At 43.6% G+C, this 14724-nt stretch overlaps 1 protein-coding gene across 1 annotated transcript in view; it reads left to right on the top strand.

The window, feature by feature from the left end:
* Positions 1-706: 706 nt before the first annotated feature.
* LOC136679574 (gap junction delta-2 protein-like) overlaps positions 707-14724 on the top strand; it is a 22712-nt gene continuing 8694 nt past the window's right edge. Inside the window, exon 1 of the mRNA XM_066658184.1 lies at positions 707-1377. Within this exon, the coding sequence (XP_066514281.1) occupies positions 1307-1377 (71 nt within the window). The 5' untranslated portion in view covers positions 707-1306. The remainder of the gene's footprint in view (positions 1378-14724) is intronic.

Below are 14724 nucleotides of genomic sequence, written 5' to 3'. Positions count from 1 at the left end.
GAAGATTTTCCTTTGACCAATTTAAGGCCTTTTTAAACTGAGAAAGGAGCAGGGGGGTAGAGAGAGCAAGAGTGGACAGAAAGAGACAGAGAAGAACAGGAGAGAGAGAGAGAGAGAGAGAGAGAGAGAATATGTGTGTTTGTATTTGTGTGTGATAGTAGAGAGGGAGGGTGCGCAAAGGAGGGAGGGAGCGTACAGCCACAGTGACAGAAAGCGTGAGCGGAGTGGAGGACAGAAGTGTGTGTGGGGGAGAGAGAGCGAGAGAGAGAGAGAGGGAGAGACAGAGAGAGAGAGAGAGAGGGAGAGACAGACAGAGAGAGAGAGAGAGAGAGAGAGAGAGAGAGAGAGAGAGAGAGAGGGAGAGGGAGAGAGAGAGAGAGCGAGAGCATGAAAGAGCACAAGGAGCTGTGTGAGTGAAGCGGAGAGTAAGAGAGGCTCGTAGTGACAGCAGGGTCAGAAGGAAGGAGGCAGAGAGAAAGAGAGGGACAGAGAGTGCGGTGAGGGAGGGGGAAAGGGAGGACACCCGGAGGGAAAGAAGAAAAGAAACTGAGAAGACGAGAGAGGGAATAAAAGAAGATGATGAAGAAACAGAACGAAGGTGGGACCACAGCAGCGGGGGTCCTTCTGCCGGGGCTGGAGAGAAGCAAGTGAAACGGACAACTGAAGTGGAGGATCAGTGTGGCTTGGCATGAGAGAGAAAGAGAGAGAGAGAGTGCAGATATGTGTACGGTGTGTAACTGACAGCTCCCTGAGTCCAGAGCGCGGTCGGCATTGTGCCGCTGGTGCTGCCTGGTGAACGTGTCTGGTGGATTATAACAGATAAAGCACAGACGAGGACTCTGGGGCTGTTTATGAGTGGCTGCTGCAGGTCAGAGCTGGAGTAAAATTAACATTCCTCTCCAGGTTCCTCCTCTCCCTGAAGAACCAGGACCATCCAAGATAAAGCCTAAAGAACCAGACTAGCAGAAGTTTCTGAGGAACAATATGAACATTTAGAAGACCCAGAAGCTGCCAGGCTGGATCTTCAGCAGACCTAAAGAAGCCTGATGAAGACTAAAGAGAACATGCTGAAAATGCAGTAACACTAGAACCAGGCAGACTCAGGAGAACCACGAGGCAAAACCACGAGAGGAACATGCAGAATGTGGGAGCCTGGACCTTCTCGGAACTGAGGAGACTGCGGTAGTGCCTCTGTTTCTCTGTTCTGCTGCTGTTGTCACTGCTCTACCTCCAGGGAGACGAGGAAAACGTTACTGGTTCCTCGGGTCAGTAACCAGCTCTTGGTGAATGCCTCCTGAGTCCAGCCATGGGGGAGTGGACCATCCTGGAGCGCCTCCTGGAGGCTGCCGTTCAGCAGCACTCTACTATGATAGGAAGGTGAGGAAGTCTGTTTATGCCCTTGCCGTTGTCGACCCCTGAGCAAAGGTATCCAGGCTCACAGAAAGCGCAGGGTGAGCGGTCGCCGGAACAGAGGGGGTTCCAGCTGCTGTTCAGAGTCAAGGGTTTGTTAGGAGCAGTAAATTTAAGTGGAATTCCAATAATTTTTTTAACTTTTGACAATAGTTTTATTAAAAATTACTGTTTAAGGAAACTAGCTCAGATTTACAGTTTCAGAGGCAGAAACACCTTTTACGATTTTCACAAACAAACCTAGCCCTTTTCAGCATTCTCCAAGATACACAATTATTCATTTCTGAATCTACAGAAATATTGGTCACATTCAGTGTGTCTCACAAATTCTGTTTAAATTAGGATTTGTTTCTTGAAATAAGCAAAAACTCTTTGCCGTTTAATTGGGAAATGATTTAAAACATGGAAAAAAAAAACCTAGAAATATGGAACATACAGCATTCTTGCAAAAATCTCACAGTTTAATGACAATATATTTACACAGTTCTTACAACAATCTCACATTTACACTGTATTTAATATGACTTCACATTTTCATGTATTCATTTGAATGCTAATATAATGGAACAAATCAAGTTGTGTGTATTCTTTTCTGTGCCTGAGCTTCTCTTGGTGAATTGGTGAATTTCTTTAGCGATCGTTTTTGTTCAGATGTTATTCTAGATTTTTGGAGCAAATCTGCTGAATTCACACATTCACCCTCAGAATATTGTTTTCTGCACTGTGAATCTTTGAAGATAGCTGGTCGTATCTGGACACAAGACTGTGTGATCCCTGTATCTAGAACTCAGAAGAGTATATCTAGAACGCAGAGCTTCTATGTTGGTATGTTGGAGGTTTGGGTGTATTATGGTGGCTTATGTCTGAGTAAGTGACTTCCTGGCTGATCATATGTTGGTGGGTTTTGAATTAATCCGTCGGCTGAGGGACGCAGCTCCAGCCTCGTGGACACTGCTTTAATGGCACAGAGGATTGAGAGACCTTACGTGACACAGATTACTTCTCTTTGTTTAACCCTCAGACTCTTGTTTCCATCTGTGTGTGTTTTATGCTCCATACTTTACTACAATATTCCTTTGAGGTCGACACGGCCGGGCAGCACACGTTAATACTGCTCTATAACAGCCATTTAATATTCATTACCCTTATGTGGTCGACGAATTCTTACACACTACAGGATGTGCAGGAGGTTATAAGGCTTCTGTTGTTTTGTTGCACAGATTTTTAAATGATGAATGCAAGGTAGTATATTAATGCTGTGCAAAAAATACATATGTCCATTTTTGTGGATTTTCAGTTACTACATCATTTGTAGTTTACACTAGGGATGTTCCCATATCTTTCTACAGAGCCCTGTCCACACAGTCTGTGATGGGAGGGCATTAAGACCCTGTGGAGCAGTGTGTCTGGTCAGAACACACCTTTGATATTGATTAACCTGAGCAGGTATCTCCACAAATCCTTTCCTGGACCTCTTCCCTTCAGACCCATTGCTGAATTATATTACGTTACGGCACGTGTGCCCGAAGACTGCAGCCCTTAATGTCAGCAAAGAATTGAGCCCAACCCATGGTCTGCACTCTCACCTCCAGCATTTTTCAGGAAAGAATTACAGCCGAAACATTATGCCAACTGCATCTTTAAAGAACCTCTGTAAATCTGTAGCTGTTTCGCCTGTTAAAAGTGTGTCCTTGAACTGTTTGTCAGTCTAAGCTGAGAACCAGGAACCAGCCTCTGAAGAGTGAACTCTGATTTGGCACAAAGTGACCTTCCTCTTCCTTCCAGAAAATCAGGAATGATTCATATGGAAGCTTATGATGATGATTATTATTATGTCATACCTTGGGAGTATGAATCTCAGTGTGACTGCTCTATTTACAGCATGAATGAGTCAATGTGTTGCTCCAGGACGACAAGGAGAAACAGAATGGCCTTCATGAGTGCGGAAGGGGATTCTGCCTCACCGCAGGCGGCTGCATGAAGCTACACGGCTTCCTGAAGAGTAGGAAAACAGAACATTAGAAATACTTACGTTTTAATGCCTGTGTTTTTAGGGATGACTGTGGACACTGATGGAGGAAGATGAGTAGACTCGCTAATGTTTCAGAGAATGTCCAGCACTATGGCGGTCTAGAAAAATGCTGTAGTAGTGGAACTCTCATTCATTCATTCAGTATGAGATAGTGACACACAGCAGTCACACAGCTCCTGGGACCTGGAGGTTATGGGTTCAAGTCCTGCACTGGTTGACTGTCTGTGAGGAGTTTGGTGTTTTCTCCCTGTGTCTGCGTGGGTTTCCTCCAGGTGACTGTCTGTGAGGAGTGTGGTGTGTTCTCTCTGTGTCTGCGTGGGTTTCCTCCGGGTGATTGTCTGTGAGGAGTGTGGTGTGTTCTCCCTGTGTCTGCGTGGGTTTCCTCTGGGTGACTGTCTGTGAGGAGTGTGGTTTGTTCTCTCTGTGTCTGCGTGGGTTTCCTCCGGGTGACTGTCTGTGAGGAGTGTGGTGTGTTCTACCTGTGTCTGCGTGGGTTTCCTCCGGGTGCTCGGGTTTCCTCCGGGTGCTCAGGTTTCCTCCCACAGTCCAAAAAAAAAACCATATTAGTAGGTGCATTAGCGACTCAAAGGTGTCCATAGGTGTGAGTGAATGTGTGTGTGTGTGTTTCCCTGTGAAGGACTGGCGCCCCCTCCAGGGTGTGTTCCTGCTTTGCACCCAGTGATTCTAGGTAGGCTCGGGACCCACCGTGACCCTGAACTGGATAAGGGTTACAGATAATGAATGAATGAATGAAATACAGAGCCCTTTGAAATGAAATAAAAGATATATCTACTCCCCTTATGCTTTCTGTGATGTACTGCAATCTTTAAGTATTTGTCCTTAGCAAGTCCTTGTTTTTGTGGTGTTAGGAAGAGACAAGAGACTGGAGCTTAGCATTGACTGGAGATTATTTAAACATAAAGAGAGTGCAGCTGAGTGGATTACAGACTGTCACCAGCTCAGTCAAGTCTGCAGAGTCTGAGATTTATTCAGATGCATGCAAAAAATAAGCACAGACACAGTTCAGTTGTCCATCACCAATCCAGTCCAGTGCAACAAGGAATATTTTAGGAGGGCCTTATATACATTGGACACTGGGAAGAGGGAGTAGGATTTTGAGGAGGGATAAGAGTAGGGCCCAGCCTAGTCCTAGTCTCATCCACAGACTCTGTGTTCACAAATAGGCAGAGAGTCTGATCCCTGCAGTGCATTAATCTGGCCTCACTGTCAGGATTGTGCTAGCCACATTCTGATTGGCTCTTTGTACATCAATATACTTCCGTATATGGTGCTGGCTCTGGTACTGGTCCGATGTGAATCTACACCTGCACAAACACTCCTCCTTTTGGAGTGAACTCTATTTCACTTTGAGCTGGTTTTATGTTGTTTTTTTTTTTTTGGCTCATCTACAGGTCAGAATAAACACATTGTAATTGTTTATTACAATGTATTTTCAGTGATTATTGCAGGAAAAATGAGAGGAATTGTTATCCTTGTTTCTGGGATAGTTAACACCTTTTTGGGATCATGGAAGTTGCCAGTTATGGGGAACAACAAAGATGAGAATAAGAGGAGATGCAGAGGGTAGAAATAAGATAAGATGGATGATAGTTATCCCCTTATGGACAGGATACGGGCAGATGAAACTCTACAACAGGCACGTTTAAGACTTTGGTTGTCCCTCATGTGGTCTGTGGTCCTTTACAGGACACTGTGTATGACTCTTTATTCGGAGCTGGCAGTTCCTAATGGACTCAGATGTTTGTGTCACTGCACACTGTGATCGTCCGCAGAGCTCTGAGACTGACATTAACCCACCGCGCTGACGCAGTTTAAGTGGGTCGTGAGGGATGGTGTGGTTATTGCACTGTCACAGTGTTCTTTATTTGATCTAAGAGAAAGTGCGACACCTTCAGCCATTCATCTGAGCTCAGTCCAAATGGGTTGTCACCATTTAGAAGCAGAGAAGAACATTCGGCACCGCTAACCCCAACTATTCTATCCTGAACACAGCAATACTCACACATAGAGAGTATCCACTGAGTGAGTGTATGAGTGACTGGGTAAGTGTGTGACACTCTCCACAGGTGTGAGTGTGTGACTGTCTGGGTGAGAGTGTGACACTGTCTACAGGTGTGAGTGTGTGACTGTCTGGGTGAGAGTGTGACACTGTCTACAGGTGTGAGTGTGTGACTGTCTGGGTGAGAGTGTGACACTGTCTACAGGTGTGAGTGTGTGAGTGACTGGGTGAACGTGTGATGCTGCCCTGGTTCTGGGGGCAGTGCTGGTCTGTTTGGTCTGTCTGTCTGCCTTCAGTTTATGTCTGAAATGTGTCATTCTTCTGAAATAAAGAGGATTGATCTGGAGTTTGTCCCCTAACCTCTGGGAAGACTTTACACTAATGTTGTAACATTGCTGATAAGATCTGATTGCATTCAGCATTCACAAGAAAATGAATGAAGTCAAGTAACGATGTTTTATGATTAAATCTAAAAATGAATCTATTTTTATAATAGAATAATCTTCCTGTTAATCTCTGCAAATATTTCACACAATTTATTCCTTTTTAAAAATAATAACATTTTAATATACATGTTAGTAAAGGGATACAAAACAGTTGTTTTAAAGAACACCCTAGAAAAAACATGCCGAGGAGGAGAAGAAAGAGAGAGAGGTAGCAGATAAGAGGCAGAGAGTAGGGGAGCACAGAGAGGGAAGGTGAGTGAGATTAGCCAAGCCCTGAAGTGACTGGAGTCTGTTTGTCTCCTCAGTGTGAGTGCACACTGAGGCCAAGCCCTTAATAAGGCCTGAGTCTGTCGACTGGACTTACGTAGGTTATAAATGTACTCTCCTCGACACGCCATGGCCGAGGGAACACTCTCCTGCTACGGTCACCAAGCTCTTATCTCCAAAATAATATCTTATTATATCGGTGTCGAATGTAAATCATCTGGAATCTAAAGCTGTCGTGTGTACATACAGTGAACCTGCTCTTATAAAGGGGTCTAAAGGTCTAAACCTCATCCCTCACTAAACCCCATGACCAATCATCATCCACCTCATCCCTCACTAAACCCCATGACCAATCATCATCCCTCACTAAACCCCATGACCAATCATCATCCACCTCATCCCTCACTAAACCCCATGACCAATCATCATCCACCTCATCCCTCACTAAACCCCATGACCAATCATCATCCCTCACTAAACCCCATGACCAATCATCATCCCTCACTTAATCCCATGACCAATCATCATCCCTCACTAAACCCCATGACCAATCATCATCCACCTCATCCCTCACTAAACCCCATGACTAATCAACATCCCTCACTAAACCCCATGAACAATCATCATCCCTCACTAAACCCCATGACCAATCATCATCCCTCACTAAACCCCATGACCAATCATCATCCCTCACTAAACCCCATGACCAATCATCATCTCGCACTAAACCCCCCCCACCCCCACCCCGGAAAATCATCAACCCTCCCTAAACACACCAACCAGTCATCATCATCTTCATGAAACTAAACTGTAGGGGGCGCTGCTGGTTCCCTCTGCTGCACATTAACATTCTGCACATTCTGTCTTCCATTAACACAGAAGGGTTTGTGTGGATCAATCTGTATTGGCTGCATAGGGTGGTTCCTTAATCAGGAGCTTGTGTTTGATTGGCTCTGCTGGACTTAATGGGCAGGTTTTAAAATCGGGAGCTGTAGTCTGGTTGGTTATAGACGTTTCTCCTGAAGCGGGGATGGTGTGGACTGATCTGTCTCAAATTCACACAAATGCGTAACATGTTTCTCTCTCTGTGTTGGCACAGCATTAATGGAGCGTCTGTAATAGTGAAAGGGGGGTCTCACACATTCAGATGCCCTGATGGAATAATAAGCATGAGTCAACACATGGACGTCACCCACCACAAACACAAACACTTACAGCTCATTCATATTCACAGAGACTCACACCACAGTCAAAGAGACAGATGGTCGTTACACCCCCACATCCCTCCCCTCATCACAGATATATTTTACTCCGTTGTAAAATCTGCCAACACTCAAAGCAGAACCAGAAACTCCAAAAGCAGAGCTCTTTACTCTTTATTCCACACTGAGCCTGATACTCCGCAGTTTAACATATGATCCGTAAAGTGTTTTTCCACATCATCCTCACCAAAGTTTACTTCTGCAATTACAAACGTGTGGCATTAATCTGTTTACACTATGTTCAGTATTTCACTGCTTACTGCTGTCTCTGCCACTGACACAGTAACCTCCAAGATGAGGGGTCTCATGCCTCCCATCAACTCCACCTTTTGGAGGTTTTACCAAGTGCCCTGTGTCTTCATGGCTGCTGTTAATTTGTACAAAAAAACTCAAACTGTTTTTCTCAAACTGATTTAGACACACAAGCATTACATACGAATTCCCTCAGAATGTTTGAGTTGCAGTGTAAAGGAGTGACTCTCTCCACACATTGTGGCCCAGAAAGAAAGGTGGTCCTGATCTGTTTTGGAGGCGGCGTTTAGTTCAGAGAGCAGCTAACCTTAAAGTAACACTATAAAAATTACAGCTTCAAAATCACTGTGATGGTCCATGAGCTGTAATGGGGCAAACAGAGACTCTGTCGATGCTACTCCGGGCTCAACACTGCAGAAACGGTGTAACTTTTAGAGGAAGGTAGGAATCCCTTCATTTCAGGACAGTGCTGTATAAGTCAATTACACTCTACAACCATAGGGGGATCCCAGGAGCAAAATACCAAATCTTACTTAGTGTTGCTAAGTAATACAAAGCAGTGCACAGAGGAGTTTCCCAGCAGCGCCCCCCAGAGTAAGGCTTTGTTGACTGTTTGATTGGAAGGTGATTAAGAGTGTGGCTTGAAGGTTACCATTGGCGCTGAGCCGTCTTCCAATCAGATTGGCATGTGAGATTTTGGCGGAACGTGGCAGGATGTGAGGAGGATGAACGGCAGCTTTAATCTGGATTACGGGCGCCCTTCCATTCTCCTGGACCTGCAGCTCTTTCCCCAAAACTCACGTCCACAAAGCAAAGGCAGAAACAGCGTTCAGAATCTCAAAAATAGTAACTTTAAAGGAGAAGGTAAAAAAAACTTCTTAACTTTAAATTACAGTCAATATAAAAAGATTTAATTCCAAGTAAATTTGGAGCAGTTCTATTGGTCCATCCATCATGAATTTCTGCTGTGTTTAAATGACGCAGTGAACTGAAAAATATACCCTTAGCCATCCAGACACAGACTCGCTTAGAACCAGAGGTAGGTTGTAGGTGATTTGGAATAAATGCGTTTTAACTAAAGCTACAGGACTGCAACTCAGACTCAGGAGTTTTCTTTGTGCTGCTGTGTATCCTATCACTGTATAAAAGAAGCTCCATGCTGCCTTCATTACAGGAAGCTCTGCAACAGTCTTAGAGCAACACGTTACCACTTCCATCAGAATCACAGCCACTGAAGTAAGGATACGTTCCTGTTCGCAGGTGTTTGTTCAGAAAACAGATTGTGTTCTTAGCTTTAAAAAGGAATGCAGCGACAACAAATAATCACACTGTTAAGGAAGAATCGCTGATGAAAATTTCAGATTCAGACACTGTGTTATGTGCAGACGAGGAACATCATTCACAACACTCAGTAATGTTAATTAGATGATCTCATTACGATAGCTAATTAGACTTTCTCTGATCTTGTTGAATAAACTCACACTGCATGCATCCTTTTAAAGTATTTGCATTTAGAATAATAAAGCTGTGAACTCCTACAGACGCAGGACAGCTGAGTATCTCCTGATCACATGAGACTAACCAGCTGCCTGCAGCCAACAGTGATCGCCAGAGTGAAGATGATGAGACGTCCAAGACTAATGGACTTGTCTCACACTGAGGATCATAAATCATATGAATCTCAGTTGGAGGAATGAGCTTCAGAAAGCCTGCACCACATTCACTCGTGATATTCCTATTTACTATGTGAGTGTATATTAAATAAGGTACACTCTACAAACAGATGTACACTTCCTGAAGAAACTACAGCATCTGTAGGGAGAATATCATTAAAATGAATTAAAGAAGGAAATATGGGGAAAACTGGAGAAGGAAAGAGAAAATGTATTGAAAAGGGGAAAGTAATGCAAAAACAGAATAGATAAAAGAAAGGAATAACCAAATAAGTGAAGAAAGAAATATAGGTAAATGAAACAATTAAAAGGAAAAAAACATATAAAAAAATGTAAGGAAACATACAAAACGTTATGTTAGAGAAGAACAAAGCAGTTCTGCACTATCTGCACTAATGCAGACCTGTACAAAGCAACACGCTAGTGCGCAACACAGTGTTTGTGTGGGTGGAGGGTGGTGTTGGAATCACACAGCTCGTGTCTTGAGGTTGTGGGTTTGAGCCCCGCTCCCGGCGACTGTCTGTGAGGAGTTTGGTGTGTTCTCCTCATGCCCATGTGGGTTTCTTCTGATGGTCCAAAAACACACGTTGGTACGTGGATTGGCTACTCAGAAGTGTCCATATATGTAACTGAATGTGTGTGTGTCACCCTGTGAAGGACTGAAGCTTATTAATGTTCACTAATAAACAGAGCTTGTAGAACGGTTGTAAAAAGTAGTACCATACCTGCAGTGGAATTCTGCTTAAAGAAACTGCTATATAAACCCCCTCATTAGGACATGGGAACCATTAAAAAACACAAAGCTTTTCTGACTCAAGGCCACGAAGGAAAAGGTAAAAATAGTGTAAACCACAGAGCAAAGCATATTCAGCTGAACAGAGAAGTAATTTCTGTGTGAGTAATTAATTTATTCAGAGACGGGGATCTGTTCAAACGGGTTCTAAAGATTCTCAAAGGATTTTGATTTGCACAGTGCAGTAAATAAAAATCATAAACCACAGGCTGTCATGGTTAAACACAAACGGAAAAGCTTTGGCTGAGAGTGCCATAGGCTACAGCTTCACAGGCTTCCAAACGATAGCTTTCAGCTCCTAATCCAGCCTTTCTGTTCATTGGATATGCAGTTTAACATCTCTATAGATTTCTTTAGCTGCATTCTTTTTAACCACCTTCTCTGTAGCTTTTAGTCATCTCCTCTTCAGTCCCCTTCTCTTTGGCCCTTTTTTTAGTCCCCTTCCCTTTAGCCCGCTACTCTTTAACCCTCTCCTCTTTAGTCCCCTTCCCTTTAGCCTGCTACTCTTTAACCCTCTCCTCTTCAGTCCCCTTCTCTTTGGCCCTTTTTTTAGTCCCCTTCCCTTTAGCCCGCTACTCTTTAACCCTCTCCTCTTTAGTCCCCTTCCCTTTAGCCTGCTACTCTTTAACCCTCTCCTCTTCAGTCCCCTTCTCTTTGGCCCTTTTTTTTAGTCCCCTTCCCTTTAGCCTCCTACTCTTTAACCCTCTCCTCTTTAGTCCCCTTCTTATTAGAACCCTTCTTCTCAGCCCTCATTTCTTTAGCCCTCTCCTCTTTAGTCCCCTTCTCTTTGGCCCTTTTTTTAGTCCCCTTCCCTTTAGCCTCCTACTCTTTAACCCTCTCCTCTTTACACCCCTTGTCTTTGACCCTCTTTTCTTTATACCCCTATCCTTCAGCCCTTTCTTTTCGCCATCTCTTTAGCCCTCTTGTTTTTAGCCATGTTTTCTTTAGCCATATTCATCTATTTTCTCTTTAGTCCTCTCCTATTTAGCCCATTCTCTTTGGTCCCCTTTTCTTTAGCCCGCTACTCTTTAACCCTCTCCTCTTTAGTCCCCTTCGCTTTAGCCTCCTACTCTTTAACCCTCTCCTCTTTAGTCCCCTTCCCTTTAGGCTCCTACTCTTGAACCCTCTCCTCTTTAGTCCCCCTATTTTCTCTTTAGCTCTATTCTCTTTAGTCCTCTCCTATTTAGCCCATTCTCTTTGGTCCCCTTTTCTTTAGCCCCCTACCCTTTAATCCTCTCCTCTTAAGTCCCCTTGTATTTTTACATAAATAAATTATTTTAAATAAAAATAAAATAAAAATATTTTAGATAATATTACCTTTTATTTAGATCTAGTTAGCATTTTTCCCTTTGGCTTTAGCTATGTTCCTTGTACCTATCTACTCTTTATCTTTTAACCATTTTTTTTGCTAGCTGTTTTTCGTCACAGTCATTTCAGCCATCTTCTCTTTAGCTGCATCATGTCTGGTGTTTCTCTCCCTCTCTTTGCATTCAGAAGGTGGCGAAGGATCTCACTGAACGGAATTTAATTTAATGGGCCACTGCACAGAGGAGGAGGTGTTTGCTTGTGCTCTTGTGTCCTTTAGTTCACCACCAACCCATGGCCTATGATTGTAAACATCAGCTGTTCTCAGGTGCACACTCTCCTGTTTCCAGCTAACGCTGGAAAAAGCTGCAGGTTGTTGTGTGGCTGGTCGTTATCTCAATACAGTGACTGCTCCAGCACTCCGCGGTCCACCCTCTTCCCTCCTCCTTCCCTGCTCTCTTTCTGCCCCTGTGCTGTTGCCGTGGTAACAAGCACAGGAAGATGGGTGCAAGAGAGATGGAGTGAGGCATGTGAAGGAGGGTGAGAGTGTTGTGGGTAAAAGCCTTTCTCCCCCTCTTTCTCTCTCTTCTGTTCTGCAGAAAATATTCTCTTGGCATTTTGCAGACAACAAAACATTCAGACATTTCTCACTATTAAAGAATATTATGCCACATTTCTAGATTTAAAAAAATATATAAAGTGATATTTTCAGGTGAAAATTTATAGCTTTCAAACCTTATTTCTTTAAAAAAAACGAATAATTTAGACGTAGCAATATACAATTGTAGTAATTCTAGCCACAGGGGGGGTGTTTTCTCATTATTTTGTACACAGCTCCTCTTTATGAGCTAATAACTGTTGTGAAATTGCCTCAGAATTCCATAAACATTAATATTAAGGAAATTGTGGAAATTATGTAAATCTCAATGAATTATGAGGTCAATAGATTGAGGAAACTTTATAAATGTACTTCTAAAAGATTAGATAGAGTGTCAGCATTTAAGATTATTTCACTCACAATGAGCTCAAAAGATCTTCTGTGGTGAATAATTATTTCCGTTATCAAATGGCCATTCGTCTCCACAGACAGTGACTCCATCTGCAGAAGTATGTAGATGTAGACGTGGAGAAGTTAAACAACTTCTACATTTCCATTTAATAATGAATTTACAATTAGGGCATAATGCAGTGTGACTACAGCTCAAAGCCTGAAGGGAACAAAACAAACTACAAATGAATCGCTGCATAATCTTTAGGTTATTTATTTGGATAAATCAACACAATTAAGATTGTTTTATGTGATAAAATGAAAGCAGTCAAATGTTCATTAGAAGTAGGGCAGGCACTGGTTGAAATTCTTCATTTTTCTTAAATGTGCTATAAATATGCCTTAAATAAAAACTGATAATGCAACATACACATGATAACACATGATAACAGTAACATACAGGGGTTGGACAATGAAAGTGAAACCCCTGTCATTGTAGTGTGGGAGGTTTCAGGGCTAAACTGGAGCAGCCTGGTGGACAATCTTCATTAACTGCACACTGCACCAGTAAGACCAGGTGCATCCAATGGTTCAAACACTGTGTCCTGAAGGGCGGTGCCGTGTATCAGGACAACAACGCACCAATACACACAGCGAGACTGGTGAAAGACTGGTTTGATGAACATGAAAGTGAAGTTGAACATCTCAGTCACCAGATCTAAATATTATTGAGCCACTTTGGGGTGTTTTGGAGGAGGAGCGAGTCAGGAAACGTTTTCCTCCACCAGCATCACGTAGAGACCTGGCCACTATCCTGCAAGAAGAATGGCTTCAGATCCCTCTGACCACTGTGCAGGACTTGTGTATGTCATTCCCAAGACGAACTGACGCTGTATCGGCCGCAAAAGGAGGCCCTACACCACACTAATACATTACTGTGGTCTAAAAACCAGGTGTTTCACTTTCATTGTCCAACCCCTGTAGATGTCCTCTTCTCTCAGTACTTCTGCAGTCCTTGTTTTTGCTGCGTATCAGACCTCTTCCCCTGGCAGAATCAGGGATGTTTTAGTGATTCCTTTATTTATTCATATTCTTTAAGTGTTTCATTCTGATGAGGGTCATGTTGGGTCCAGAGCCTGACCAGAATCATTGGGTGCAAATATTTACCAATAGAAACACTCTGGAGCTGCTGCAGATGAGCCCTAGATCCCCATGCCTAATATCATGTGTGGGCTACAAGGTAATAAAAACTTCAGCATTCAGAACATACAGAGTAAGCAACCCCTGTGTTTGATGACAGCGTATATCCAAACAAATGACAAATGATCTGCTTTGAATTTTGAACATGCATGTGGTGTTTTGATCCAGTCTGACAGACCGATCAGCCCCTGAGGAAAGAAACATTTCACACAAAGAAAAATAATGCAGTGTTTAACATGTTTTCTCAATAAGTGAGAAAACTTCTTAACATTATTTTCTTTAAGAGCACACTTTATTACACTGCCATGGGCGAGAGAGAGAGAGAGAGAGAGAGAGAGAGAGAGAGAGAGAGAGAGAGAGAGAGAGAGAGAGAGAGAGAGAGAGAGAGGGAGGGAGAGAGAGAGAGAGAGAGGGAGAGAGAAAGACAGAGAGAGAGAGAGGGAGAGAGAGAGAGACAGAGAGAGAGGGAGAAAGAGAGGGAGAGAGAGAGAGGGAGAGAGAGAGAGAGAGGGAGAGGAGAGAGAGAGAGAGACAGAGAGAGGGAGAGAGAGAGACATAGAGAGAGGGAGAGAGAGAGAGAGAGAGAGAGAGAGAGAGAGAGAGAGAGAGAGAGAGAGCGAGAGAGAGAGAGAGAGAGGGAGGGAGAGAGAGAGAGAGAGAGAGAGAGGGAGAGAGAAAGACAGAGAGAGAGAGAGGGAGAGAGAGAGAGACAGAGAGAGAGGGAGAAAGAGAGGGAGAGAGAGAGAGGGAGAGAGAGAGAGGGAGAGAGAGAGAGAGGGAGAGGGAGAGAGAGAGAGACAGAGAGAGGGAGAGAGAGAGACATAGAGAGAGGGAGAGAGAGAGAGAGAGAGAGAGAGAGAGACAGAGAGAGAGGGAGAGAGAGAGGGAGAGAGAGAGAGAGAGAGAGAGAGAGAGAGAGAGAGAGAGAGAGAGAGAGAGAGAGAGAGAGAGCTGGCGTTAAGTTGGACTAGGTGGGGGTTGGGGCCATGGATAATCTAAAGCTATTGGATGGCATTAAAAAAAAAAAAAACTACTAATGCAAGAATCCCTCTATTGGCCCCAGTACAGATTAAAGG

Source organism: Hoplias malabaricus, chromosome Y (assembly GCF_029633855.1).
Source record: "Hoplias malabaricus isolate fHopMal1 chromosome Y, fHopMal1.hap1, whole genome shotgun sequence".
Taxonomy (NCBI): Eukaryota; Metazoa; Chordata; class Actinopteri; order Characiformes; family Erythrinidae; genus Hoplias; species Hoplias malabaricus.
Note: the sequence above shows the minus strand (reverse complement) of the source record. Positions and strands in the feature narration are given on the sequence as shown.